Raw genomic sequence first — 27,772 nt, 5'->3', positions numbered from 1 at the left:
AGTTAGATTAAGCCATGTTGGTAGTTTCAAACAATCTCGTCAAGGTCTGAACGATTATCACGACTGATGAATGGAAACAATAGTTGTTATGGTTCAATTATTGCTCGCGATGGAGTAAATCCACACACGTTTTTTCCCTCAGATATTGGGGATTGAACATTATCATATACCCTTTATTTATCCTTTCCGAACCATACTATTGATGCCTGGCCTTTTTTCAGTATCACTAATATTACCAAAACTTCCACTACTCTGACATTTATCTTGATAATGTTATTTCTCTGTACTGATAAAGTATGGCAACTTGAACGAATTTAAATGTGTCAGGTTCTATGTTCCATGTGACTTATCGACTGTTAGATGTATCTGATCAATGTTAAATAGTATCTTTCTAAATATAGATGTGTTTTTTCTTATTCTAATTACTAAAGGTGATATTTTTCTTAAATTGTACAAAACATCTTTACTACATCATCAATGATACTAAAATATATCAACACAAAGACAATTTATAACATTAGAAGAAAATGAATTATCTGATATTAGCTAGACCACCATTGAAAATCATGAAGTAATAGATAGCTGTTTCGTTCCAACAAAAGACTCCTCAATAATACGTACTCATGACCTAACCACGAGAGGTCAAGCCTGAAACCATCAATTAAGTATATGCATTATTGGACGACGGGCTAAACAGTTTAGGCGTTAAGAATTCGCACGTGAGACCGGTCCTTCATGATTTTCGACAGTGGTCTAGCTAAGACCAGTTCGTGATTCAAACTATGAAAAATACTAATATTCACAAATCTCCAATCCTAATATAACAGATTTGCAAATACGTTTAATAATGATAGGTTGTACACCTTCTTTAGGATTCGCTCATATACTACAAACATTCACTGACAACCAACTTATGGTTTTTTAAATGATTTAAGTGAGAATTAATATAAATACTTCGAAACAATCTATTAATTAGCATTAATCACTTCCCATTATGTAATTAATGTTAACAAATTGTAATAGATTATACTTATAAATAATCTATATCCCTTTAAGAGGTTTTATGCTAATATTAATGAAGTTAAATAATCATTATAAGTCTTGGTAGCCTTACAACCTCAAAGACATACATATTGAAATACAAATTTTTTCCAATTTATTAGCCAATGTATTTCACAATGAAATTTAACAACAAGTGAATATGAATTGTTGAAGAGTTCCATATACTATAATGAAACAACTTCCAAATGCTCCTCGGTTTTCAGTGGTATCATCGCCAAATATGGTCAACCTAAAAGCTCTTCATCAGTTTTTTTTTTACTGAAGTTAACATCACGGACTGACGTTAGTCAAATAACATATGCAAACTATAAGGTATTGGATAGCTATTTTGGTCCTGGAATGGAAGCCTATGGCAGTGTATATCCACAACCCTATACATCGAGAACCAAACACACGACTTTTATGTCCGGCGCCGGACAATTATTTTTAAACCATTGAGTCCGCATCAAATGGAGTGAAATAACAGAACTTTATTGCTATGTTTATATAATAACTGTATCAGAACTGAACAATCTGTGATCAGAGAAAGGATTAACTATTCCCACAAACCCCCTGTACTGAGTACTAATGACAAATTTCCAAAGATAATCACTGAATTAATGGTGAAAGCCATGAACACTGATTTTCAATTATATAAGTTATGACACCTATCGATGGTATCGGAAGTCGGTTGTATCATACAGTACTGACTGAAGTTATACATGTAAATTGTCGGATCCCAGCTCAGAGGGCTGGAGGTAAAGCGCTAGCTCAGAGACATGAAGGTCTTGGGTTTGACTCCAGTGTGTGGGTTTATTGCTGCACACTGATGAGGAGTCCCATACTAAGAAGAACAGATTTCTATTGTTTCTCAGTTTTCGATGATTGTCTAACTAACTTTATTCCAATAATTTTCGATCGTCCCTTCTTCATAGGATAGATACATTTTTATAAATAACAGAACCTATCAACAGTGTAGAAAAGATCATAAAAACCTTAAGCATAATAAACAATGGTGAAATTGCTGTACATATTACATCTATTGTAATTAAAGCTTTCATTTATCTACACAAAATGTTATGAAATCACGTCTTCTTAGTCCGGGCATTTATGTAAGTAATTTTAGAAAGACAACTGAAACTACAGATTTTTTTCTGCAAACGAAAACAGAAGTTGAAAAATGGTTATTATTACAGTGTATCTTGAAGTGTTACGACAAAAGCTACCGAAATATTGGCTACTCTATGATAATCGACCTTCATCATGAATTGTCATCATCTGGGAAATTGTTGGAAAACAAAGAGTACTTGTAGGTTATTTCGTCCTACCTTGGGACTCCTCACAAGAACAAACCTACAACCTGAAAGCATCTCAGACAATATGACACTGTTCAACAAGTAAGTCACGATAAATATAGTATATTTCAAGCATTTTATGCTATCAATGGATAACTGTTAGCGTGATTAACCTTTGAATTCAATTGTAATTTGGATGATAGATGAGTATATATAAGAAGTCTCAAACTATAATAAAACAGCTTTCCAATGTTTTCTGAAATTGAGACCACCATGAACACTAAAAGATGATAAAATTGGTGATGGAGAAAAAATGCTACATTGACTAATATGGTTTCGTGATATGTATTACGTATTCCAAGGTACCGCTTATTGTATATTAATATAGTATGTCAATTCACAAATAAACACATTAAAACTACTTCCTACTAATCAATAATTGACATCAGCACATGAGGTTAATGTCTACTTATCTGGGATGCAGACATTTACATTATAAGAGTCTGTAACATATGTGTATTTATGTAGTAAATGAGAACTCAAGTGAAAAGACCAATCTATTGTTTAGTACAAAATTACACAGTGCTTTCCTAAAATATGAAAACCCTATATCAAATACATAATTTACACATCTTCTACTAGTTGTTTCTCACAAACTTCATCATTCCTTCATTCCAGTTGTTGTTACAATTACTCTCTGCTGGCATTTCTGTCCTCTTCGATTCGATCTTCTCAAACTTCTGCTGCCAGGTATTCCACTTCTGATAGGTATTACGTACTATTTATATCTATCAACATAATTAGCATACACCACATATATACACAATCTATGATTAAAGAACTTAGCTGATATGATTTGAAAGTGATTACAATACAGTGTATTTATTGAATCTTTACTTAACTCTATGCTTTGAAATCTTCTCACCTACTTTTTTTCTTTGACATTTATTACAATTTCTACTACCAGTAAATAGAATAATCTTGACTTATATATTTCGATAATATAGTAACTGAAAACCATCAAAATGTATCCAGTTAACAAGATAATAGAAAATTTACAAAAAAAAAACTATTGAAAGCATAAACATGGAAGATGATCAACATTTATTTAACGAAAAAAAGTCACCAAATCACTATAGGGATTGAATAGAGACAATTCTCAGTGATGACAACTTTCTTTATGAAGATATTATTTTCTGAAGTCGTACAATCGTATTTATAGGTAATTTTTTAATACAGGTGACATTCCACGGTAAAATAGAAGTTTTACAAAATTATCAAAAATAATCCAATCTATTCAATCGTTGGATGTGAAAGTCAAGGAATTAGTGTTGCATAATATAATCAAGATAATCGAGGTCACATCCTACCACGTGAATCATAGTCCAAAATACTCTACAGAGTAAAATCTACTGGCTCTAAAAAAAGTTTGGATCAAGAACTTGTGCACAATGGATAGTATACCTATTCGCCATTTCAAACCCGACCTCTGGGTACAAAAGAGTCATGTTCAATACCTCATTTTCGTATGGTATTGTCTCATCATTACTCCGAATATTAAAAATCGTAAGTACTAATTATTTTCTTACTCTTCACCCTCTACTTCGTAAAGTAGACAGTTATCTTCTGCTTTTATTCTATAAATTATTAATTCTTACTTCCAACACTAATACACAATTTTAGGTCTTAATGATTTTTGATTACCTTACCAAATGATATAACTTTCACCCTCTCGTTTTATTCATATTTGAAATCTTTTGATAATCTTGACTATATTATGTAATACTACTTCTATTTTTTGACTATCTTTGACAATTTTGTAAAACTCCTCTATTTTGCCGTAGACTATTACATGTATTAAAAAATTACCTATAAATATTATGATTGTACAATTTCAGAAAATGATGTCGACGAAAAGAAAACGTTCTTTTCCGAGAATAGCCCTCATTCTTTCTTCTTAATTAGTTTAATGACAAGATGCTGAAAAAACATATCAACTAACCCGGCATCTTGTGCTTCATGGGCTCGTATAATAGACAGTAAATTATTAGCTTGTAAAAAATGACAACATGCATTAAAGCTGTAGAAATATGAGCATCCACGGACTGTATTATGACTGAAATGTTCTGAATTTCTTTCTTGACCAAAATCTTCACATGGATCAGCCCATAATAAATCACACATTGCACCAAATGCCGGTGGTTCTTTAAATCGATCCAACTTTGAGAAAAAAAACATTGAAACTCATTGTATAAGATCTTCAAATTTTGGACACTATTAATAAATTGTACATGACTGAGATTGATTATGAAATGAATTCACACCAAAGAGTAGCATTAGTTCTATCAAAATTGACGGTAGACCTTATTGTGGACAAGTACCATGCAGTATAAAACTTGGATTAAAAACGGTTTACTGTCGACTAACATCTTAACATAGTGTACACAATGTTGAGCGTTACTTAGACTAGTAGTAATAGTCACATTGCAACTTGATTAAAAAATGGACTACATAAACGTGATATTTGGTCACTACTGCTCAGTCAGTGATCAATTTATCGTAAAGGTATGAATTTAAAAATTAGTTCAAATAAAAGACTGACAATAATCAACTTAACAAAGAAAAATACTCCAATCCCATTGAATAACCTTGAAATAATTCTTATTGAAAAAATTCCCTATGAGTATTTAGTTCTCATTACAGAATAATTTCCAGAGAAAGAGAGAGGGAGAGAATAGTTTCAAATATATGAGAGCAATAAAAAGTTGCTTTGCTCTAGTATGAGACTTCTCATCGGTTTTAATGTTATGAAAAACCGAAAAAAGACGACGATCAATTAAAGCCACTGATTATTAATAAAAGAGTTTAATGGAGAACAATCAATTTCCATAGCTTGCATTATGGACTGATATTAGTTAGACTATCATTGAAAACCAGGAAGCACTGAACATCAGCTATTTCATCTCAATATGGAACACCTTAGTAACAGCGTGCAACTACAATCCAACCGATTATCAAACTCAAGACATTAGTTATCTTACAATGACTTCTTAACCTTTGAATCAATAAAATTTGTCAATTTATTTCCAACCAATCTATGCGTTAAAGTAGATAACTATTCAATTTGTCAGTTATACCATGTATTATCAAAATAAATAGTTAGAATAATGTAACAAAGTGAACAAGAGAATAAAAAAACACATTACCTTACGTATATCATTTAATGTATGCAATTCAGGTGATAGTCCACCATGTACACATAAAAATTGTTGATTGATCAATGCAGCTAATGGTAAAAGATCAAATGCTTCCATACAAGCTTCATAAACCTGTTCCGTACTCTTCATGATACCTAATATTGTTCAAGCACAAAAAATGTAGACATTTATAAAATAGGAACAATAAATAATAATGATGATGATAATAATAGTCACAATTATATTGCTACTACCACCGTGTACGATATAGGTATAATGTCGACAGGAAAAAATAACAGATCAGTAAAATGCATGTATATTTGTCAAGATTTACTCTCCATACAGCGATTACTAGTATTAACATAATACTGATTGCATTGCATAATATGATATACAGAAAAAAACAAGTAAACATTATATATATATATATATGGAAAATTGTTGATAATATCTATTAATTGAGACAGGTTGAACAATCCTATTGAGAGATTAGAACAACATTTATTGTCACAATGGAGATTGTAGTATTTTAACAGTTGGATTCACAAGTCAATCTAAGCTAGGTTATTGTTGAAAATCCGAAAGCACTCGACGACCGTTTCATCCTTATATGGGACTTCGTGGCAGTGCTCATCCACGTTCCTGCACGTGGAACTCGAACCCAGGACCTTCGGTCGCAGGCGAACGCTTAACCACCAGACCATTGAGCCGAGATCTAACGGTTTTAATGTCTGGATTCAATCGATCCATGATCTTGAGCAATCTTTTACCCATTACTTGAAGTGAATAACTGTCTCACACACGACATGGACTGGACTCCACTGGCAACGGCTTCTCACTTGAACCCCAGTTCTGGGTTCGAGTTCAACTAGCAGGATTGTAACTACGCATTGCTCAGGAGTCCCATTATGAATGAATTAAATCAACTTAAATTTAAATAGTGCAAAGTAACAAAGCAAAAATATTTAGGAAGGTCAATTAGAAAAACAGGTCTGATCAAGTCAATGTCCTGTCCTTTCACACCAATTACCTTGACAGGAACGACATAACATTGACTTGATTAGACCTGTTTTTTGATCGATCTTCCCAAATATTTTTGCTTTTATTCGTTTGTATTATTCGACTTCGAGTTAATTTAATTTATTTAAATAGTCACTGAAAAAGTGGCGTACATGGAGTCGTGAAACAACGTCAGATAATTTAAATTTTCTTCCTCTTCGGGATTAAGCGTTCGCCTGTGACCGAAGGTCCTGGGTTCGAGTTCCACGTGCAGGAACGTGGATGAGTACTGCCACGAAGTCCCATATAAGGATGAAACGATAGTCAAGTGCTTTCGGATTTTCAACATTAGCCTAACTTAGATTGATTCGTGAATTCAACTGTTAAAATACTACAATCTCCACAAATCCCCATAGTGATAAGAATTCTATCAGTTAACGAAAAAAGGGTTCGTCTTATTTAAAATTACATCATAGAATAGCTGAAGAATTATTCGTATGAAGAGATGTTATGACGAGAAAAATAAAGGAAATCGACAGACTGAATAACCTATTTTTTAAGATATTTGTTTATTATGTGACATTATGAATAATCGCGTTATACTTTTTTTCTTATAACTCTAATCTCCAGTTTTTTTCTGATCTATAAGCTATCGCTATATCTTATTCGATTCTCAAACTATTGTTATACTATAGTCACAAGATTATTATTCGGATTTTCACCCTAAATGACCTGTTTTCAGTATACATGGTATTTTTTTAACCTTATTGTGCATCTCAATCTATATGTTTTTTGTATTTAACCATATAACTTTCGAGTGAGCATAGCTACGCATCATTAGCTAGTTCAGATATACAGTTAATTTTACTAGAGTTGTCTTATGTTCTCGCAAATCAATCAGCCCCCACTTAGTTGATTATTAGTCGACCATTAGGACAATTTTTGATCGTGAGGCCAAATCGGTTACAACTGAAAGCACTCATTCAATGTCACGGTCACATAATTCAGCCTACCATATTAAGGACGTTTACCAGTTCTGAGACAGCTTCCTTGTAAATCTAGTAGCCGGACTAATGGGCAGATAAAATTCACCTGAGTGGTCCTATATTAAAATAACACAAATAACTAGTGTTTCCTGATTTCATTGGTTGTTCAGCTAAAAATATTTCGTGATGTAAACTATGGAATTGAAGAATGATTCAAAAGTAACACAAAAACTATGTCTACTTTGAATCTTTATGTGGAAAGCAGCTTGGTAGCTGAAGTTATCATCAGAAAACAATCAACATATTAAAGCCATAAAAATCCGAAATACGTCCAGAAAGCTGAAAGTAATCACAGTAGGATGAACCGACTTGATCTATATTTCACGGTTAGTGGAAAGCACTGATTTCTTTGTTTCAATCGCCCAGAAATAAAATTTTTGTTCACGATGTGATGTCTAGTTTGTAGTGGATGGTACTATGTCAAGCCCATAGAGCTTATTCTAGCTTCTGAACAGACCAATTTATTCATTCTTCTCAAGCCAAATGTTGACCTCATTAATTATTCGCTTATTAACCCTGACTGTTTTTTATGCAGTTGTTAATTACATACCCTACTCATTATGTGTCTAACTTATTTTTGCCTGAATATAAATATTAGGTCACGCTTGATGAAATCAACTTGGCTCACTAGCCTTCTCCACTGCGCGTCATTTCGTTTCGCTTCGCTCTCTCCTCGTCGCTTACTTCGCTTTGTTTCTATGATCTGTCTGGATCAACGATTGTATGGAATATACGTATTCGAAATCCATTCTCGTATTTGACTTATTTAATTCCGTTATTCACTAACACAATTTAAGTCTATGATTATACACGAGGATAGCCGGGATGTATATTTCGGTAGTAATCATCATACGATATAACTGGAGTCAGATATAGGGATACATAACAAAAAGCTCGATAGAAATCGATTAGTACCAAAGACCAGAGAAATAGATGAAAGGAGGCCTTACTGAAGACCTCCACTGATTTCTAAAATGATCTTGGGACAGTAAAGCTTGCTTTCAACCAGACGGAATGCAGATAATAAGTAAAAACTCGAAAAAAGGTTTCAGTTAGGATTTAGGATTAAAGTTGAGTTTGTGTTAGGATCTTGACTAATGGCTAGAAATAATGGTTAGGAATGGAGTGGGAAACTGTTAAGCATCAAGACGGACGAATACATATACAGTTGAAATTCTTTGATTCTAGATATCAAAAACCATTAAGTTACCTACAAGACTCTATAAAACACAGTACCTGTTCTTTACCAATAGTGAGCATCCTCGTAATCAAGGTCTGGTAAAGTTTACTTATTTCTTAATTAGCCTTTAATAAGATAGAAGTTATCAGTCATTGCGTTTTAAAATCCACGCAAATTTCCAATAACCTCCGTCTTAAATCTGATTAATTCATCGGTAACGCATACTTTTACCGTCAAATATGGTATTGATTACTACTATTCTATGAAAAACCAGCGTAAGTACAACCCCTTTTCTCGGTTTAATATAGGCTTTATTCTATACATTCAATAAAAGAATATAAAAAACACTAATCACAACAATAGTGATAATAATGATATCAATAAAACACTTACACTCTTGTCGGAATGTAAAATATTGTGTTAAATGACGACATTCATGATTGCCACGTAGAAGAAACAGACTGCGTGGATGTAGAATTTTCAAACTAAACAAGTAGATTACACACTGAAATATAAAACAAAAGTAAACAACGTTAATTATTATGACCCGTTTCTTTCTGTACAGATTTACACACAGGTAACAGAAACTATGTTAAATATATAAGAAAAAACAACTCATTTCATCACTTAAAATTCATATTAAATAACTATTTCAAAACGTAAAGTTATTCGACCTTAGTACATATGTATAAGTTGATAGTTGATACCTACGTACCTGTCCAATCAATTAAATATATAAAACGAGATAAGCTCAACTGGATGGTTTAAACTTTTATAACTTAACAGGGAAAAACTAAATACCACAAATTTACAATTTCAATGTATACATACGAAACAGTAAAACGAGTAAATTTGAGACTAATAAGTTTATCTATACGTCCATAGATTAGTAATAATTCAAATCTAATAATTTCCACCTATAGATGCTATCTCGACGTGATGGTTAGGGGTTGTATAATATAGCAACTTAGTCAGGTTATATTAGCTGGAAAACTTATCTCTTTAGATATTATCATGCCACACATCAGTTGTAGGATGAAAAGACTAAAAACTTGGGGTCCGGGGTGAGGTCATACGACTGAAAGTACTGGAATATGGTAGCAATAAGGCGTTACCCCCAGACAACTAGCATCTGAGGTAATTCTGCCATCTCACAAAGAGAGGGGAATAAAGAGAATCGGATATAAAATAACACATTTTAAGTAAGACCCATAGTTCTCCGTTACCTATGATAAGGATCTAAAAGTATGATCGCAACACACCTAGAACAACTAGCAAACAAGGGTTGTGCGTGAACAGCCTCTAACAAATATCCACTATGAGTTATGGCCACACCACTAGGTTGTCAAGACCACTACTAACGCAGCCTCTTTCTAAGGTACTTGAAGAAGAAGCACTCTTCCACGATAAATGAGACCAATAAGTGAGCCGCCTACATACTTCTAACAATACCTAAAATATAAGTTATTAGTAGCCAATTACACCATTATCAAAATGCTTTTAGTACAATAATAACAAACCAGAAGATTTAACGAGTTAAATATTATTCTTAATGACAAATATATTACGCGCACACGCACATACAGCTATAACAATTAACTCAATCACATTCTTGATAATCAAGTTTGATCTAACATAATATAGCAATTTTTTTCCTTTGTTCACTGAAGTAAAGATTAAACCTTACATAGCCAATTAATTCTTCATGAACTACTGTTTAAGTTTCCCTTAACTGCTATTCATCTATATATATATATATATATATATATATATATATATATATATATATGCATATTCAGTTTACCACGACTGTGTCGGTGTTTAAACCAGATTTACAGCTCGGTGATGTTCATTTGTTTGTTATTCCTTGTTTCCTACATTATATAGTGTATGGAATTAAAATAATTGAAATTTAATTGGAATACCTTTAATGAGGTACAAATATATACATTGTGATTTCATTAAATAGTCAAGTAATATTGATTAATGATGTCCAATACTGTGGTTGTGTACTGACCCGAAAGACTTAAGATTTATTTTAAGCATCAATGAACAGTAAGGTAGTTAGTAACCATTCAACAATATCAATTATTTTAATTAATCCAATTTTTTTTCTTCAAAACGAAAAAAGTGTAAACCTATTTTAAATATTACAATCTTAAGTTGGATAGAAAGTTTTTATAGTCATTCTAGACACTATCATCATTAACGCTTACTTCATGCTGTTCAGAAAGACAATGAAAGTTGTGCGATTTAATCGGTCAGTTTAGAGATTACAATATGATCAAAAACCATTCATTTCAGCTAAAAATTCTCTTCAGCACTTCTTTAAATTTTTATTACATTAGTTTCATAATTAAGACATTTATTTTGTAGGAGATACATTAACAATCAAAAATGTAACAGAATAGGATTTTAAAACAGTTTACATATCAAGCAGTGTAACTTTGAAACATCAGTAAGTTAAGAGAAGAGAAAAATATGCTTATTTAAGTGGTAAGCTTTGTGTAAACAGTGATAAAGATTAATTTGAATAAACTCAAGATGACAATCAATTCAGAAATGAAATCTTTCTCAATTGACGTAAGTAAATTTGTTATCTTTTAATCTCCCGTTCTAAACACATCCAACTAAACTTAGTCTTCTAAAAAGAAGTCAAGGCAAAATTGTATGTTTAGTTTGAAACTGTGACTATGTTTTGTACCTTGGAATATTAACAGGCTGTATGGTGAGATTCAAGAGGCGAATTTCAGCCCATATGTGACACGTCAACATGACACATCTATCTTCATCTCAGTGTTGATGTTCATATCAATACTGAGAACTTATATGCATACCCATTACTTCAAATACCATGTGACTGTGTTCACTATTCTAATTATATTGATATGTAAGTATGGGATTGTGAAGATTGTTGAGTTTCTTTGAAATGATGAGTCGACCAATATCAGACAACCGTAAAAAAACCTGGGAGCATTTTACGTCCTAGTACGAATGTCAGGTGATTGGTCCAGATTTTAAGTATTTGTTCGTGAGATTGAGAGTCGTGAGTTTGACTCCTGCTGGGGTGGTGGTGGATACACGCTGCTGAGGAGTTCCATACTAGGACTAAATAACTGTCTGGTGCTTCCGAGTTTCCAATGGTGGTCTAACATTGATCGACTCATGATAATATTGTGTTATTCCTCAGTTGGAATTTTCAATGCAAGTAGAATTGATTGCCAATCAGTCTCCATTTTCTGTTTAATGACTTGATAATTTTCTAAGATTGTTATGAGGACAGAAAATTCTAGGTCAATTGTATCGTGGAACCTGATATGTATGTACAAAGCTTCAAGTTGCCAATTCCTATTAACACAGAAAGACTAAATTATTAGAGTGAATCTCAGAGTACTAGAGGTCATAATAGAAAAGATTATGCATCGAACATATGATTCAAGAAAATAGAAACTAATGAAATAAAATAAAGATAATTACAATGAGTTTAGGAGTTTATAATTTAGAAGAAAACAAAACATAGTTGCACCTGTGTCATTGCCAATGGGCATATTTCACATTCACAAAATAGAACGGAGAATAATTTCAAGTAACAATTGAAAAATAAATAAAACACTTAAATTTACAAGCACCTTGGATGCATTTATAACTTAAGTATCTATATTAAGCAGAGGTGGATATATCGAGGCTATACGCACAGTATGCACATATGCCAATTAGAGACTGACCAGTTGCAGTCCTAACACATCGATGGGAAGATTCAAACAAGCAATACTAAATGAATTTAAGTATCTATAGTTTTATAATATTATGGCCAATATTATTACTACTAGCAACTAGAATTATTCCATGTTGTTAAGGTGAAGGACAGTAAGTAGTTTAGGGATCGAAATGTGACAATTACGATCTAAAAATATAATACCGAACTCTACAAAACCTCTCCAAATAAACTATAATAGTCAGCTCACTAGCAACTTCAAAATATCCCTGGTGTTCCAGTTACGACTGGTGGAGTTCAGTTCAACACTTTGCCAGTGATATTGGTTAGTCATCGAGCTATATCGCAAATCGATTGATATATATATATATTGCGATTGTTTTTATTAACTTTCATACAACTAATCAACACAACCACAGTCATTTTAACAATTTCAAACGGTTTATAAACGATTAGGCCGAGAAACAAATTCGTTCGAAATATTGTATTACCGCGTAGGGAAAATTAAACGATGCGACCTGTAGCAAAGAAACGCTGTAAACTAGCGTTTTCAATAGTGGCCTGAAATTCATTAGTTCATGATTTCTATGAAACTCAACAACCTCCAGAACCCTATACTGATAATTAACATATTATTGAATAAGTTTTATATACGGTCTAAAGTATTTTATGGATAAATTGGTAAACAAACACACATCGACAAACACCCCTATGCGAGAAAAGCGCCTACATAAAAATTAATGATTAATTGAGCGATAATAAATACAAAATGATTGGTAGGACTGAAATGATGTACACTCGTTAACAACATGAGTTATTCTTTAAAACAATCTAGACAAGAATAAGACTTTATGGATATAGCCACTAATTAACTCTGCTTAAAAATGCTTGTGACTGATGATAATGTCGAAGCCAATCCAGAACCAAGTATCAATGATGTCAGGAAACATAATAACATTTTTTGTCAACCGCAACTAAATCAATTACGATAATTATATAAATAATTTCACTTGAATGAATGTTTCTCAAGCTGGAAACTAACACTGAATTGCTTCAAATTAATCCTTACATAAATAATAAGTCTGAAAGTCAAGTATTAGGACAGAAAACCGGTCTTGGAATATGGGAGAACTGAGGTATGCACGACAAAACAAAACAAAAATTAACGCCAAATGAAGATTTTATTAATCCTTTAAGAATAAGACGAATAATTTAACCAAATTCACTAACTTATGTATAAATCTTACTACTAATATTTAGTAATTAGTTAACAAATATCACATATAATCAAAATAAAGGGTAATACATTCATAGATTTTACAAAGAACTAATACAGAACACGAACTGTATATTATAATGAACAAAATTCACATAAAATTAATACCAGATGGAAACTATACAGAGTAATTATCAAATAAAATGAAAAAAACGAATGTAATGCCGAACAAGAATCACATTGAGTTATCACACGGTTTTATTCTATCCTAACACCAAGTGTACACAAACAAACCTATTGCATGTAGTTTGGTAATGAATTTTTAATAATAGTAACACATTAAGTTGAATTATTATTACAGTCACTATTATTATTATTGATCGACAATAATAGTTAGAAAATATGGGGCATGAAATCAATCACTTTTCTTCAATCTAATCCGGTCTTGGAAAGAATCAATGAATGTTTCTATGCACATTATATTTACTACCAGGCTACAGCGATAGAATTCATATACTCTTAATATCCTATTGATTGTCTACAAAAGTATCTAACAATAAATGAAACCATTGATTATATTGAATCAATTAAAGTTTCCATTGTTCAATAAGTTCGTGTTGTGTCCAACACTGTTAAGCAAATTTACATCTATTCATTCAATGAGTCCTGCATCCAAAAGTTTATTTCTAACGCTAATTTACGCCATATTTGCTTATAAGAGTTAGTGCGGATACTTTGAGAAACTTGAAATGAAAACTTTAGTGAAAATTACACTCTAGAATGTAATGTTCACACACTAAAATAAACAGAAATACAGTTGAATAGTATTGGATACAAGACGTATATTGAAAATCAAGAACATTGAAGATAACTTCAACCAAAGTAATTTTTTTCATAAGATGAAAAAACTACGATTTCAGATCTAAATAACTGAAAAAAATTACAAAACACTTCATGATTATAATATTAAATTATAAGTAAAACTTTAAGCAAAAATGGAAGGTGATTAGTAGTAGAATCCAGGACGCACGTCTGATCTTAATCAGGACACAGTTTATAATGATTGTGACTTAAGGCAATACGCACTGAATTCATATATATACCGAAAAAGATTGATTAATTGTAGTCCTAAACATCAATGGTAATATTCGAACAACCAATACAAATGAATAAGTGAAATTAAAAACAATTATTCATAATGTATCTGTATTCTTTAAATGAAATAAAAAATAGCACATAAACACACATACCTCTAAGCTAAAATAACCTCTGTCAACATAATCTCCAAGAAAGAGATAACGTGTTGTTTCAGGCGGACCGCCAACTTCGAAAAGTTTCATTAGATCGTAAAATTGACCATGTATATCACCACAGACTAAAATAATAAATAGATATACACATATTATATTTATTGTAATAAAGATTATAATAATTTTAAAGCTTAATGTTAAAATCTGTTTTCAATTATAAATGGATAGATTGGGAAGTAGTTTATTAGAATCTTATCAATATTTATTTTAACAATTATGCCAAAGTTTTAACTAATTTGCAGTTTAAGTGAACACTGAAAATTCCCACCAATATTCAATACTTAATTTATCACATCAAGAACATTTGCGATAATAATAATAATAATGATAACGTGATTAATTTATGATTTTCAATGGTTGAATGATTCATTGATAAATACTGTGCACAAATTAAGCTAAAATCCATTAGGTAAAGTAGCTTAAAGAGATTCTTGAATACGTAAATATTATAGCTTGAAAAACTGACATTAGTCAGATAATGATTATAAATCAACTAGGAATAGGTAGTTGTTTTGCATGATACTTCATAATAGTGCGTACAAACGAATGCTCAATCAGGAAGAAACACTTTCACAAGCCTTCAGAATGAATGCTGCATTTGAGTATTGCCATTCTCAAAATGTTTATTTGTTATACAGAATTTAAAACTGAATATTGATTGTTATCATTATGGGGACTTATGGAGATTGTAGTATATTAACAGTTGAACTCACGAATCAATCTAAGCTAGACAACCATTGAAAACCTGGAAGCACTAGGCGCCATTTCATCCTAGTGTAAAACTTTTCAGCAATGAGCATCCACGATCCCTCTAGACCACTGAGCTGGGACCCAACAGTGTTTATGTCTAACTCCAATCAATCCATGATCTTGCGCGAGATGGTGGATGAGCACTGCCGAGGAGCCTCATACTAGGACGAAACTACCGCCCAGTGCTTCCACGTTTTTAATGGCGGTCTAGCTTAGATTGATTGATGAATTCAACAGTTTGAATATTGACTATTTTTAAATGTATAATATGCTCTCCTTGAATTGTTTAATTCAATAAAGACTTGTAATTATGTACACACTTTCAATGCAAAATTAATTCAGTGTAAAATTTATGTTTAGTAAAACTATCCATTCATTTGTATAAATTAATCCCATGTGATTTTTTCTTCATTTAGCATAATGTTTACTTGCCTTAAATTTTATGTAGAAATTTGTTTAGTGTAACGAATTTCTTTCAAAAATAAACATAACAAATAACTTTATACATAAATGAGTGTATTTCAATGATCAGTATCCTTTTTGAGTGTTCAACAAAAAAAAAATCTTCCAGACAATTTAGAACTTCCATCTCTATTTAGCCGTCAAGGCAAAAGAGATCAGAAATTGATTTCATTCAGTACTATTAAAATCAGAGCTGGATATCAATAACCCAATGTGAAAACGTATCGCCTGCTAAGTATAATTGTTAGGTCAGAAACTCAATATAAAAAGGAGTTATGAAATATAAAAAATCTTGCGGTAATATCATCTAATTATCACAACCTTGAGCAATTTCGATTTGTGAACTTCACGGTCACTTTGATCTAAATACTAGTCATCTTATGAGTAAAATAATGCGATTTGATAGTCTTATTTCAACAATATTATATGTATGGTTGATTATTCAGTGGTACATTCGTACGTGATCTGTACAATTGACAGTTTTGCAAGCACAATGGAAGACGTGAAAACCAGGAGAAGAGCTGACATAGCTTCAGATCACCACCTGGTTGTGGCCAATATGAAACTGAAGCTAAAGAAACACTGGACAACTGGAGAAACGGCATAATAAAGGTTCAATACAGCATTCCTTCGAGATACCGACAAACTCAGAAAATTCAAGATAACTCTCAACAACAGGTTTCAAACCTTGCAAGATCTACTGAAAGAAGAAGAAACTACTATGAAGGACAGAACTACTAGAAACCATCATCAAAAGGGTACAAATATTTATAAACAGTTGTCTACACAAGAGACTGAATGTTCGTTAACCGGATACCATCAGCAACAGTCTACTGTGGGAGAGAATAAACCAAATTCCAGCTTAAGAGGAAATTAGGAAAAGACGTTTCAGGCGGATAGGGCACACATTGAGGAAATCAAACTGCATCACGAGGCAAGGCCTAACTTGGAATACTAAAGGGAAACGGAAAAGAGGAAGGCGAAAGAACACACTGCGTCGGGATTTGGAAGCAGGCATGAAAAAGATGAATAGCAATTGGAAAGTATTGCACAGGACAGAGCTGGATGGAGAATGCTAGTGGGCGGTTTGTGCTTCTCCATACCAAGATTCTACTTAAAAAGACAATTAAAGCCTTACTTAAAAAACCGTCCAGCTCGAAGAATGTAACTCCAACAAAAAGTCCCCCAACTAAAGTTAAACAAATTTCTATATTGCTCAGTTTGTTTATCTGTACTTTTTTCATGAAGAACAATCGATAAATCACTTACAAACTTCTGCGCGTCCGTCTTTTTATTCCCTCTATCTTTTGCGCTCGCTTTATTATGCCATTCATAGATAAGTTGTTGTGGTCACTCTACTGGACGGCATACGTGCAAGCAATTCTTTCGTAAGTTGTACACTGAATATATTTTCTCTTCTTACTCGTCTTTCTCCCTTTTCCAATTTAAATATAGGCATTGTATTGCATATTTGTGATACGGATCATAATAATTACTGATCGAATTAGCTAAACAATAATCGATCGATTCATTGGAAAATATGAACCAATAAAATAAATATTCCAGTAGAAAATACTTTGAAATTTTCTTTTATTCGAAAATATTTCGAACTGGTTTTAATTCCGAACTGGTGGTCGATAAAACAAGCAGTCACGTGTTTATGTAGAATACAGAGGAAAAAAATACATTTTTTCGATTTAAAGCAAAAAATTGAAAAATAATTGTTCGTTGTTTGTAGTTGAATAACTTACTAAATTATTTATGCAAGCTACCTGTCATGGAGAAGCACAAACCGCACACTAGCATTCTCCATCCAGCTCTGTCCTGTGCAATACTTTCCAGTTGCTATTCATCCTTTTCATGTCTACACATAAATTGGCAAGTATATCTTCATTCTCGTTCCTTTATCCCAGTCAGACCATGTCGTTCTATGACACTTTCATATCTGGTGATGTCCGTTCCGACTTTCGTGTTTAGGTCTCTCATCAGGATGGTCAGGTTCTTTCCTGCGCACTTCTCTACGATCGACTACAGCCTCCCATGAAACTGATTCTTATCGTCGTCATCACAATCATTGGTGGGTGCATAACATTGGATAATATTCATTGTTATTCACTTCTTTGTTTTGAATGATGCTTTGATTATTCTGGATCCATGAGATTCCCATTCTATAAGAGCTTTTTGTGCTTCTTTGGATAGCATTAGAGCAACTCCCTGAATGTGTGGAGTATCTCCTTCTTCGTGACCAGAGTACATTAGCATCTTTCCTGAATCTATCCTTTTCTGTCCAGCTTGAACGCGATGAGTTCCACTCATCCCGAACACCGCCAATTTTTATCTCCTTATTTCCGTAGCTATTTGGTTGGTCCTCCCGGTCTCCCACATTGTCTGGACGTTCCATGTACCTTCATCATGAAGTGTCATAATGCTCTCTTCAACTCGGAAAGCAGAGTTTGAATGGTTTAATTTGTTTAATCTGGTTGGCGTATTTTAGCAAGGTTGTTTTCTACAGGATGAGGTTGCTGACCCCACACCCAACCCTCCTTATTTACCTGGGCTTGGGACCAGCAGTAACTCTATAAGAGCTACAGGCGGAGTTTCGTAGTTGAATTGGTCGAAGAAAAAATATAAACTAACAATAACACTGAATTTCTTCTGAGTTATAACGGAAGAATGTTATACTATTGTATTAACAATTAGTTGTTTGTTTATTACGCGAAAAACAACGAAAATTTTAGCTTTATAATGATCAACGAAATAATCAATAAACTGTAATTTCACCAATAAGATTACATACTTTTATAAATCATAATTTTCATTAAATTACTGTGAAAAATCACTAGAAATTATGCAGCGACAGTGTGCTATGTGGGCTACGATAAACAAAGTATTGCATCTCAATAAAAAAAGAAACGAATCTATCTAAACTACAGTGGTCATTAGTCGTAGTTACATAGCTCGAATAACTTTTTAAAACTAAGGCTTCAATAAACCTTAGTATAAAATGGCGTATACTAAGGTTTATTGAAGCCTTAGCCATATGAAAATTCAAACCCCCTTTGTGTGTTCAAAAACAGTTTGTTCTCACCTTAAGCCTACCTTGGTAACATTAGCTTATTATCCAGAGTGATTAGGTTTCAAATTGTTTTCACATTATTTTTATTACTATTATTATCATTGTCTCCTCTTACCCCCATTTTTAGTCTAGTTGACCATTTATTTCTATATATAAATGTTCTTAACAAGTATATCTGTGATTAAACTGTTCGAAATGTATTGCGCTAATATATCACATATTTCTGATAATCTTCGTCTTCTTGTTACACTATGGAGACAATAAAAATAGTTAATTATTCACACAAACGAAACTTAAGACAGGTCAATGGTTAACAATAACCAATCAAGATCGAGGTCTACAGGACAACCTGTGAGCGATAAGTGGAAAAATTCGAACATTTTACTTTTGCCAGAACCAGAAGTGTGTGATGATGATGTCGTTCAGAATAACGATGAAAACTCCATGACCAAACCATCCAGCTCAGAGAATTAAACTCCACATAAAATCATCCACCTGAGTTACAAATCTTCCCCATTATCTCATAAATTATAGTCTCGTTGATTTTCTAGATATTCTCATTAGAACTAGTAATGAAATAAAAACTAACCTACTAAACTTCGCATAATATTCGGGGACTTCATCTAAAATAAAGTAACTCATCTAACAAGTATAAATGTGTTCACTCAATTTTAAATTATACTCGATCAAATTATTGAATAGGGATAGGCTGATCAGAATATAGAATGTGATTTTTAAATTTTTGAGCAAATTTTCCAATATGATGTGTAGGAAGCAGTAGAAATATCTTTGTATACTGTTTAAGATGTTGAAAATAATAGCGAGAAATTATTTTTTTTACATCAGAAAGTAAACATGACAGTGATTAATGTATTAAATGCTCAAATGTGTCTCTGTAAATTGTATGTAACAGGTAGTCCAATACTATTTCAAAGCTCTAATCCTTCATTCTGAAACAGACCTGAACTTGGTCTCAATATACTTATTTTTTATGACCTAACTAACTAGACAGAGCCTTTCAGATTTTGTAGCGAAATTCATTTAATCATGTATATACAAAGATTTTTTATATTATAAATTATTTCAGTTCGTGATGGAAACCCGAACCCTTACCTTAAATACCTAATGCAAATCAAGAACAAGATGGAGACTCTTCGAGATCTAGTTGTGACGTTTTAACGAGCCAAGAATAAAGACATTTTTTTATTTATAAAGATGACTTTAAGGGTGGTAAAGTAACCTGTAGAAAATTTTAATAGCTTCACTAAGTATGTAAAATCTGTTTACACACTGAAACTTTATTGTTTTCTTTTCTGTTTTCCAGCCATTTTTAAAAGCTATTTTATGATTCGTTAAAAATTAGCCTAAAATTTGTCACAGTCATGTTAACCCCGTCCCTATACCATATTTTTACCTTATACTTTAGCCATGTATGACGATCAGAGATAATACCCAGTTGCTTAAATCAAAGTGGAACCGGATTGGAACTTGTGGCGTATTGTTTGTGAAAGTAGAACGCTCTAACCATGAAGTCACTGCTTTCTAGTTAATTTTATTTATTTAAACAGTCTTGTGAAGATATCAACGGGAAGAACATAATTGAAAGATAACGAGGAATACTCCTTACTTGTTTCATTATACTAAATTTTGAAACCTATCATGTGTCTGTTCTACACAAGATCGGGTTCACAAGCTTTAGGTTACACAATAATCATAATAAGACCAAGTCTTATTAACGTCTAAATTCAACAGTATACATTTTTTGATTTCATTTCAACCGGTTACAGTTATTCACCACTACCAACTATGAACATATTTAGTGCAATCCAAATCAACACACCGGACAAAAAGTACAAATCTAGTAGTGAACGTCGGAGCTTGAAATAGAATCTTTGACTAAAAAAATTACTGAAAGTATAATGCATGACACATTCAGTAAACATTGAAAAATTTACAAATAACCTTAGGGGTTTTCAATAATTTTCCATCGTTTTATGTCAGCTGACGGGAACAAAAACTGATAACTTATGAAAAATTTTAATCTAGATTTTATTCTGATTTTATCTTTCTGTATGTGTATGTACCATCCATAAACCATTAGAAACAAAAAACATTTGAATTGGAAACAACACCAAGACTTAGTTTATTAATACAAGTGTGATCGCCTGGTCAATCTTACAACCATTTTGTATGAATGGATATCTGTTTCCTCTTTTTCTTGCAATAATAATCATTAAATGACTCTGCTAATGACAGTTCTACTGTAGATGCTTTCTCTCTTTACCTTTCTGTTTTCAAATATCGTAAAAATAAATTGACTATTTTTTTTAATAAAAATATTTTCGACAGATACAAATGAATATTTTTTACTTCAAAAAAATAATGATGAAAACTCTAATATAGAGAGAGTAACGAGGGGAGTAATTAACAAAGAAACAATAATAGCTAATCTGAAAACAAGAGCACTAAGACTGAATAGGTCAACGCTAGAAATATTTGAGGATGATAGTTCAATTAGGACAGTTGCATAAACTAATATATTAGCTAAATTATAAATACTAAATCTAATTCCATACAACTGATCTAGATCTTTGATTGTCCCAATTTATAAGAAAAGACAAATCATCTTGTGATAACCACTGAAGAATCAGTTTGACTAAGTTACTGCCGAAAATATTGGCCTCAATAATCATCCAATGTTTAACTGGAACACATAAACGATGAATTCGAGAAAACGAGGCTAATTTCAAAATTAAATACCGAAGTATCGACCAAATATTCACTCTTGTCGTACATTGACATATTTACCGAGACCCGACAATAATTTGATTTCTCAACATAAAGACACCACTCGACTTTATAGACCAAGAGGTTCTGTAACAGTGTTTGTCATTAAAATGTGTACAGAAGAAGCATGAAGAACTTATGAAGCCTCTTTATTCGAATAATATTGGTCAAGTAAGAGATTATGTAGAACTGTTATTAAAAATGCCAATCTCAAGTTGTCTTCGTCAGAAATGTCCACCTTCTCCATTTGATTTATTTTCGTCATAGACATTACTTTTAGAGATAACACAATTTTCTAACTTTTTAAAACTTTTATTCCACCGGGAGATTTGCTTATCAACTCAAAATACGCAGATAACATAGTCCTGTTTCGTATATATTTAGGATTCATTTCTGTCCCTCCATACGCGAAATTTTCCCTCAAGACTGGTCTATGCCAATCAAGAAACTAATAACGGGAAGTGAAGTAGTTGGAGGTATCAACCACTTCACTGATCTTGAAAGTCTAATCAACCTAATTTTTTAGTGCCTGACAATATCTTAACACAGATTCAGAAATCCCAATTGGTTTTTGTCCAAAGCTCTATCTAAAGCTACCAACTAGCATATCAAAGAGATTAACACATAATTAAAACAACTTCCTCTAAACATCAATGACTTCCTTCTATTAATGTTTGACTAGCATAAGACTAGTTGACAGAATAACATATTAATTTCTCTCAATTAAAAGAAAACCATAATAATAGGCAGAAAAACAATAATTTTCACAATAAATCATTCTATAAAATAATAAATATACTGGACAATGTTGGCCATTTTCAGTACGTAACAATGAAACAATACAGCTGATCATTCTATTTAGTTATTATATAAGGGGATGAAAAACAGTAGTTAATAATAACATAATTGTAAGAATGCTTAATTTGAAAAGTTAAATCACTTCTGTCTTATTCTTATTTCTTCTTTTTAAATCTAAAATATTTTAAATAAGAAAGACATAGTACAAGGACAGAAGCAGCCATTGATATCTTCTGAACATCAAGAAGAAAAAAGTGCAGCGTATCAAATGATGAGGATGGTTTGTAGCCCCCTCTTGTTTTAATATTCTTCTTCGATTTATCTCTTTTTCACATAAAGACGGAGTTTATCTTAAGACAATATCCTGTTTCAGTATTTAAAACACTAAAAGCATGAATTACAAAATGGAATTCCGTATACGTGGTTCGAAAGGCTAAAAAACGAAACAGACAATGACCGATCATCTCTACCTTATTATTAGGTGGAGGAGAAAATTTGGGGCAATCGTAAGAAAACTGATTGGATAAAACATTAGCCCCATGTTGCAACCATAAAAGATAATTGTCATTATCAATAATATATACATGTATAACAGATTATTTGAAAGTTTGCCCATACGAATTAGAATGATCATATTTGTAAAATAGACATTTATTTGACTAGGAAATGTTTTTAAATGACTTGTAATTATTATCATTTTAAAGGATAGATTTATACATTCTGATAAAAAACTGTTTTGGTCTTTTTTAAATTTCTACTGTCGACAACGTCATTGTTTATAAAGTAGATAATTGGTTTTATAGATAAATCAGATTTAAATTTGTAGATCATTTTCATCAAGGATCGATAGCAGTTAAAGTGTTATTGGAAACTATGGGGTACTGAACAACTGTTTCGTTCTAGAATGGGACTCCTGAGCAGTGTTCATCGATGACCCTCTCACAAGAAATCGAACCTATGAACTTCGGTCTCGGTTTTATTGAAGAAATCTTGTAGAGATTAGTTTTATTTTGTAGGTCATATTCGTTACAGATTTATCCCTAGTAGGTTGTGGATGCGCGATTCTGAGGAGCCCCTTACTAGGAGAAAACAGGTGTTCACTACTTCCACGTTTTCAATTGTTGTCTAAATAAGATCAGTTCCTGATGTAAGCTATGAGTTTTAAATAAACTGTTACACAAATAAACTATCGCTAGAAAGTTTAATACAATGTATATTATATACATATATATTCAAGTTAACTGAAATTCTTTATGGGTGGTCATTGTAAAAGAAACCAAAATTGCTTTAAAAAGTAAGTTTATTTTTTTTATTTATCTATTTATTTATTGATTTATTTAAACACATAAACATTGGTACAAGGGGGCACCAACTACATAGGCGCCACATAAATCATTCGATTTGTGTGTGGTCTTGAATACTGCCAAGGTACCCAAACCGAAGCGGGTAGTTTTTTTAGGGAGCCACTCTATGAGACTTTAACATAAAGGTATAATCCACAAAGCAGTGAAGCAACGTGAGGAGATGCAGCCCCATGGTGGCCGGTGACCAACAATAGGTTCATACGCCAATTGTTTCTTCAGGATCCTGGAGCCCATGTGCACTATTGGTTCGGAATCAGGATTTTTCAACTCCCCTAGGTGGATCCTCCATATTCATTAAGTAAGTCTTCAACAATGATCATTTCATTTTATGAAACAAAGATAATTTTGTCAAAAGTACACATAATTATGTTTTGATTAAGTCTTTAAAGTCAACAATCAATCAATAGTTAACCAAGAACCTGAAATAATTAATTTAGTGAGAATGAAGCTGTTTCGGGATAGCAATTAATACCTACTACGGTCTACCAATGATCCATTCTTCTTTGGAATGAACATAGCATTTGACTCAAAACGTCTAAACATCTTACTCAGTAGAGAGTGATAAATTTTATACTCTGAGTTACATAGCCATGTACAGGTTTATACAGAATTGTTACATAAGGTGATAATAACAACTACTAGGGACTGAACAGAAATGTTCAATCAACTAGTTTATAAACCAACATTGAATGACGAGTTTGTTTTATGAACTATACACAATTGAAGTAATTGCCATAAATGGACCACCTAAAACATATTATTTTATTGCGGAGCTATGATCTGTGGAAGTGAGGCAGATACTTAGCGATAACATTGACTAATGATTACTGAATATATTGTAAATTGGCCACTGCTTGAAAATATGTACCTGAAGGTTGTCATATGTACCTGAGTTTCAATTCCATATGAGGTCTTAGATGCGTGCTACTAAGGTGTAACAAACTAGGACACAATAGTTGTTCATCCCTGTCTGGCTATCATTCCGTTCTAATAAGAATATTTTTAATGTTTATTTAAAATTAAAATAAACGAGATCAACAATTCATGAGAAAAGCATTGACGATTGATTTATGTTATTCATTTTCAGTGGAATAATGTGGTTAAAATATTCATCGAATATCTTCAATCGGTTTTTATGATGATCAGTGTTAGCGGGATATAGATCGCATTAATGCATGTTCCATACAGAATTGAGTTGGGGCACACGAGTTGTCTATTTCTTAACCAATCAGTACTAGCGGATACTTGGAGAAGAGTTTGGAATCTATCTATGCAAAACTCATAAATATAATAACTTCTTTTCTTATTGTGATTCCTACTTCCATCTAACATTGTTTATTTGAAATATAATTACGTTCCTGTTCAGGCGTGTTCTGATTTGGGGACTTGTCGAGTGAATTAGAGTCCAAGAATACTAAGCAATTAGAGTAGCTGGGTCACAACAAGCGAATTCCTAACAATGGAGATGGGGATGGGATTTTAATGGAGTTAACATTTGCAAATAACAACAACTAAAAACATAATAATTATGATAGAATATTCAATAACCTAGATCAGAAATCCTCCTATAATGGACTAAAGTTGAAACAATCAACTGACATAGTGTTAACCAAAAAGTCAAAATATTTTGATAGAACATTGTGAAGGGAAAATTCACAATAAAATTGTGGGATAGAGAAACAAAAACAAAGGATGAACTAACTTGTTATTGGAGCTTCTAATTCAAGCATAGTTTTTTCTGATTTTAAGATGGCTGAACAATCATTAATAATTCTTAGTATTGCTTCTTCTGTCAGTCGTCCCTCAGAAATTAAATGTGGTCCAATTATATCTAATTGAGGACGACCCTTAGAATCGAACACCGTACTTGAAGGCATTAATTTGCTCGGAGGAGAAGGTACACCTATCACATACAAAAAAAGTAATGATTAAGTAAAATAAAGAAACACTAATGAGAGTAAGTAAAATTGGTTATGTAAAAACTATACGATCCAAAAAAACCATTCACATAACCATGAATGACATAAATACAGAAACAATAAATCTCCTGGTAACAACTATGTATTCAATTCATACATGTATATACATAGATTGTGTCAAATGCAATAACCAATAATACAATTCTTTGTCATGGGTTACCATTAACTATAGGACTAAAGTAAAACACTGAACATCTATTTCATCTTAGTACGATACTTCTCAAAAAAGAGCAAACATGACGTTATCAAAGACCAAAGCCAAAACGTTCATGTTTATTGTTCGGCGCTTAACCATTAGACCATCTAGTTGAAATTCAGTGGTCCATGTTTCTGATTTCAATCAATTTTCGATATTAATGATTCTTATAGATAACTCTTTAACTTAAAATGTTTCTTGAACTCTATTAAACACATCATTATAAAACTTTGTAGATCACTTTCAAGAAAAGTCAACAAAACAATTGGACACATGATTATTATTATCAAACTAAGAAGTTTATCAAGACTGTTAAATCTGAAATGGATAAGACTTGAAAGTGCTGTATTCCATCGTCCCCATACCCTATAAGTGTAACAAAAAACGAAGACAAAATGATTGTTCAATTGTTTCTGATCTTTAACGGTCATTACTCTAGTAGACGTTGATTCATTGAAAATATTATCTTTGAAATTCAATTATTCTTTATAAATTTTTTAATCAATTTCTAAATGACTTTTAATACATCAATCATTAAACAATAATTTTTTATATTTCCTTGAAAAAGCTTGGACCAGATTGCCAGGCGAAACGTTGTTGGATTTACTTTAAATTCATTCGCTGAGATTTTACAAATATATTATTCCTATTCAATGTCTTACATCAACTCGGCGCTCAAATACTATGAAACTATTCGCTCTAATTTAGACGAAAGTTCTTATATTTAATTAACTACGTTACGTAGATATGTATACACACATGCACATGGATAATAACAATTAAACTAAAATTGAGTTAACTGTTCTATACAGAATGTCTTCAATATTTTCTCATAGAATAAGATAAGTTTACAAAACAGTACGTCAGACCAATATATTTGTTTAATGTTCATTTACAAAAATACAACAATCTTTTCTATGTAGTCGAAGTAATTGATAAACCTTTAAACTTAATTCTTTCCCTCCACTCACATAAATACATAAATTGACACATAAAGTACTAGACAAAGGGGCACAACTTCTCTTTGCTAACAAAAGAAAAAGACTAATTTTTGAAATGTTAAAATCACTGGCTCTTTCATTAAAAGTAAAAATTTATCTAGGTTTCTGTAACCAAAGTGTTTTTAGAAAACCAAATAGCAAGAATTCATTCAAATTTATAATGAAAGGTTTTGACGATTTATTTTATTTAGCTTAAAGAAATAAAACTATCGATCAAATGAAAAAATAGGGCAATTCACGCGCAAGTACATATAACCCAGATCTAGGCCCTACTTAGTTGACAATTCATTGTGCATTTTTTATAATATTGTATATATGTCCATAGGCGCCTAAGTTTTCTACGCTCCCATCCCACAAAAA

At 32.1% G+C, this 27,772-nt stretch overlaps 1 protein-coding gene across 1 annotated transcript in view; it reads right to left on the bottom strand.

The window, feature by feature from the left end:
• Smp_141950 (putative protein phosphatase-2b) overlaps positions 1 to 27,772 on the bottom strand; it is a gene marked incomplete at both ends in the record, with an annotated part of 65,871 nt that overhangs the window by 25,792 nt on the left and 12,307 nt on the right. Inside the window, 5 exons of the mRNA XM_018798189.1 lie at positions 4,339 to 4,556; positions 5,543 to 5,688; positions 9,152 to 9,263; positions 14,940 to 15,064; positions 25,939 to 26,139. Coding sequence (XP_018653155.1) covers positions 4,339 to 4,556; positions 5,543 to 5,688; positions 9,152 to 9,263; positions 14,940 to 15,064; positions 25,939 to 26,139 — 802 coding nt within the window. The remainder of the gene's footprint in view (positions 1 to 4,338; positions 4,557 to 5,542; positions 5,689 to 9,151; positions 9,264 to 14,939; positions 15,065 to 25,938; positions 26,140 to 27,772) is intronic.

The sequence above is a fragment of the Schistosoma mansoni genome, chromosome 6 (genome assembly GCF_000237925.1).
Source record: "Schistosoma mansoni strain Puerto Rico chromosome 6, complete genome".
NCBI classification, from domain to species: domain Eukaryota; kingdom Metazoa; phylum Platyhelminthes; class Trematoda; order Strigeidida; family Schistosomatidae; genus Schistosoma; species Schistosoma mansoni.
The sequence above is the reverse complement of the archived record's forward strand: the minus strand, read 5'-3'. Positions and strand labels throughout refer to the sequence as shown.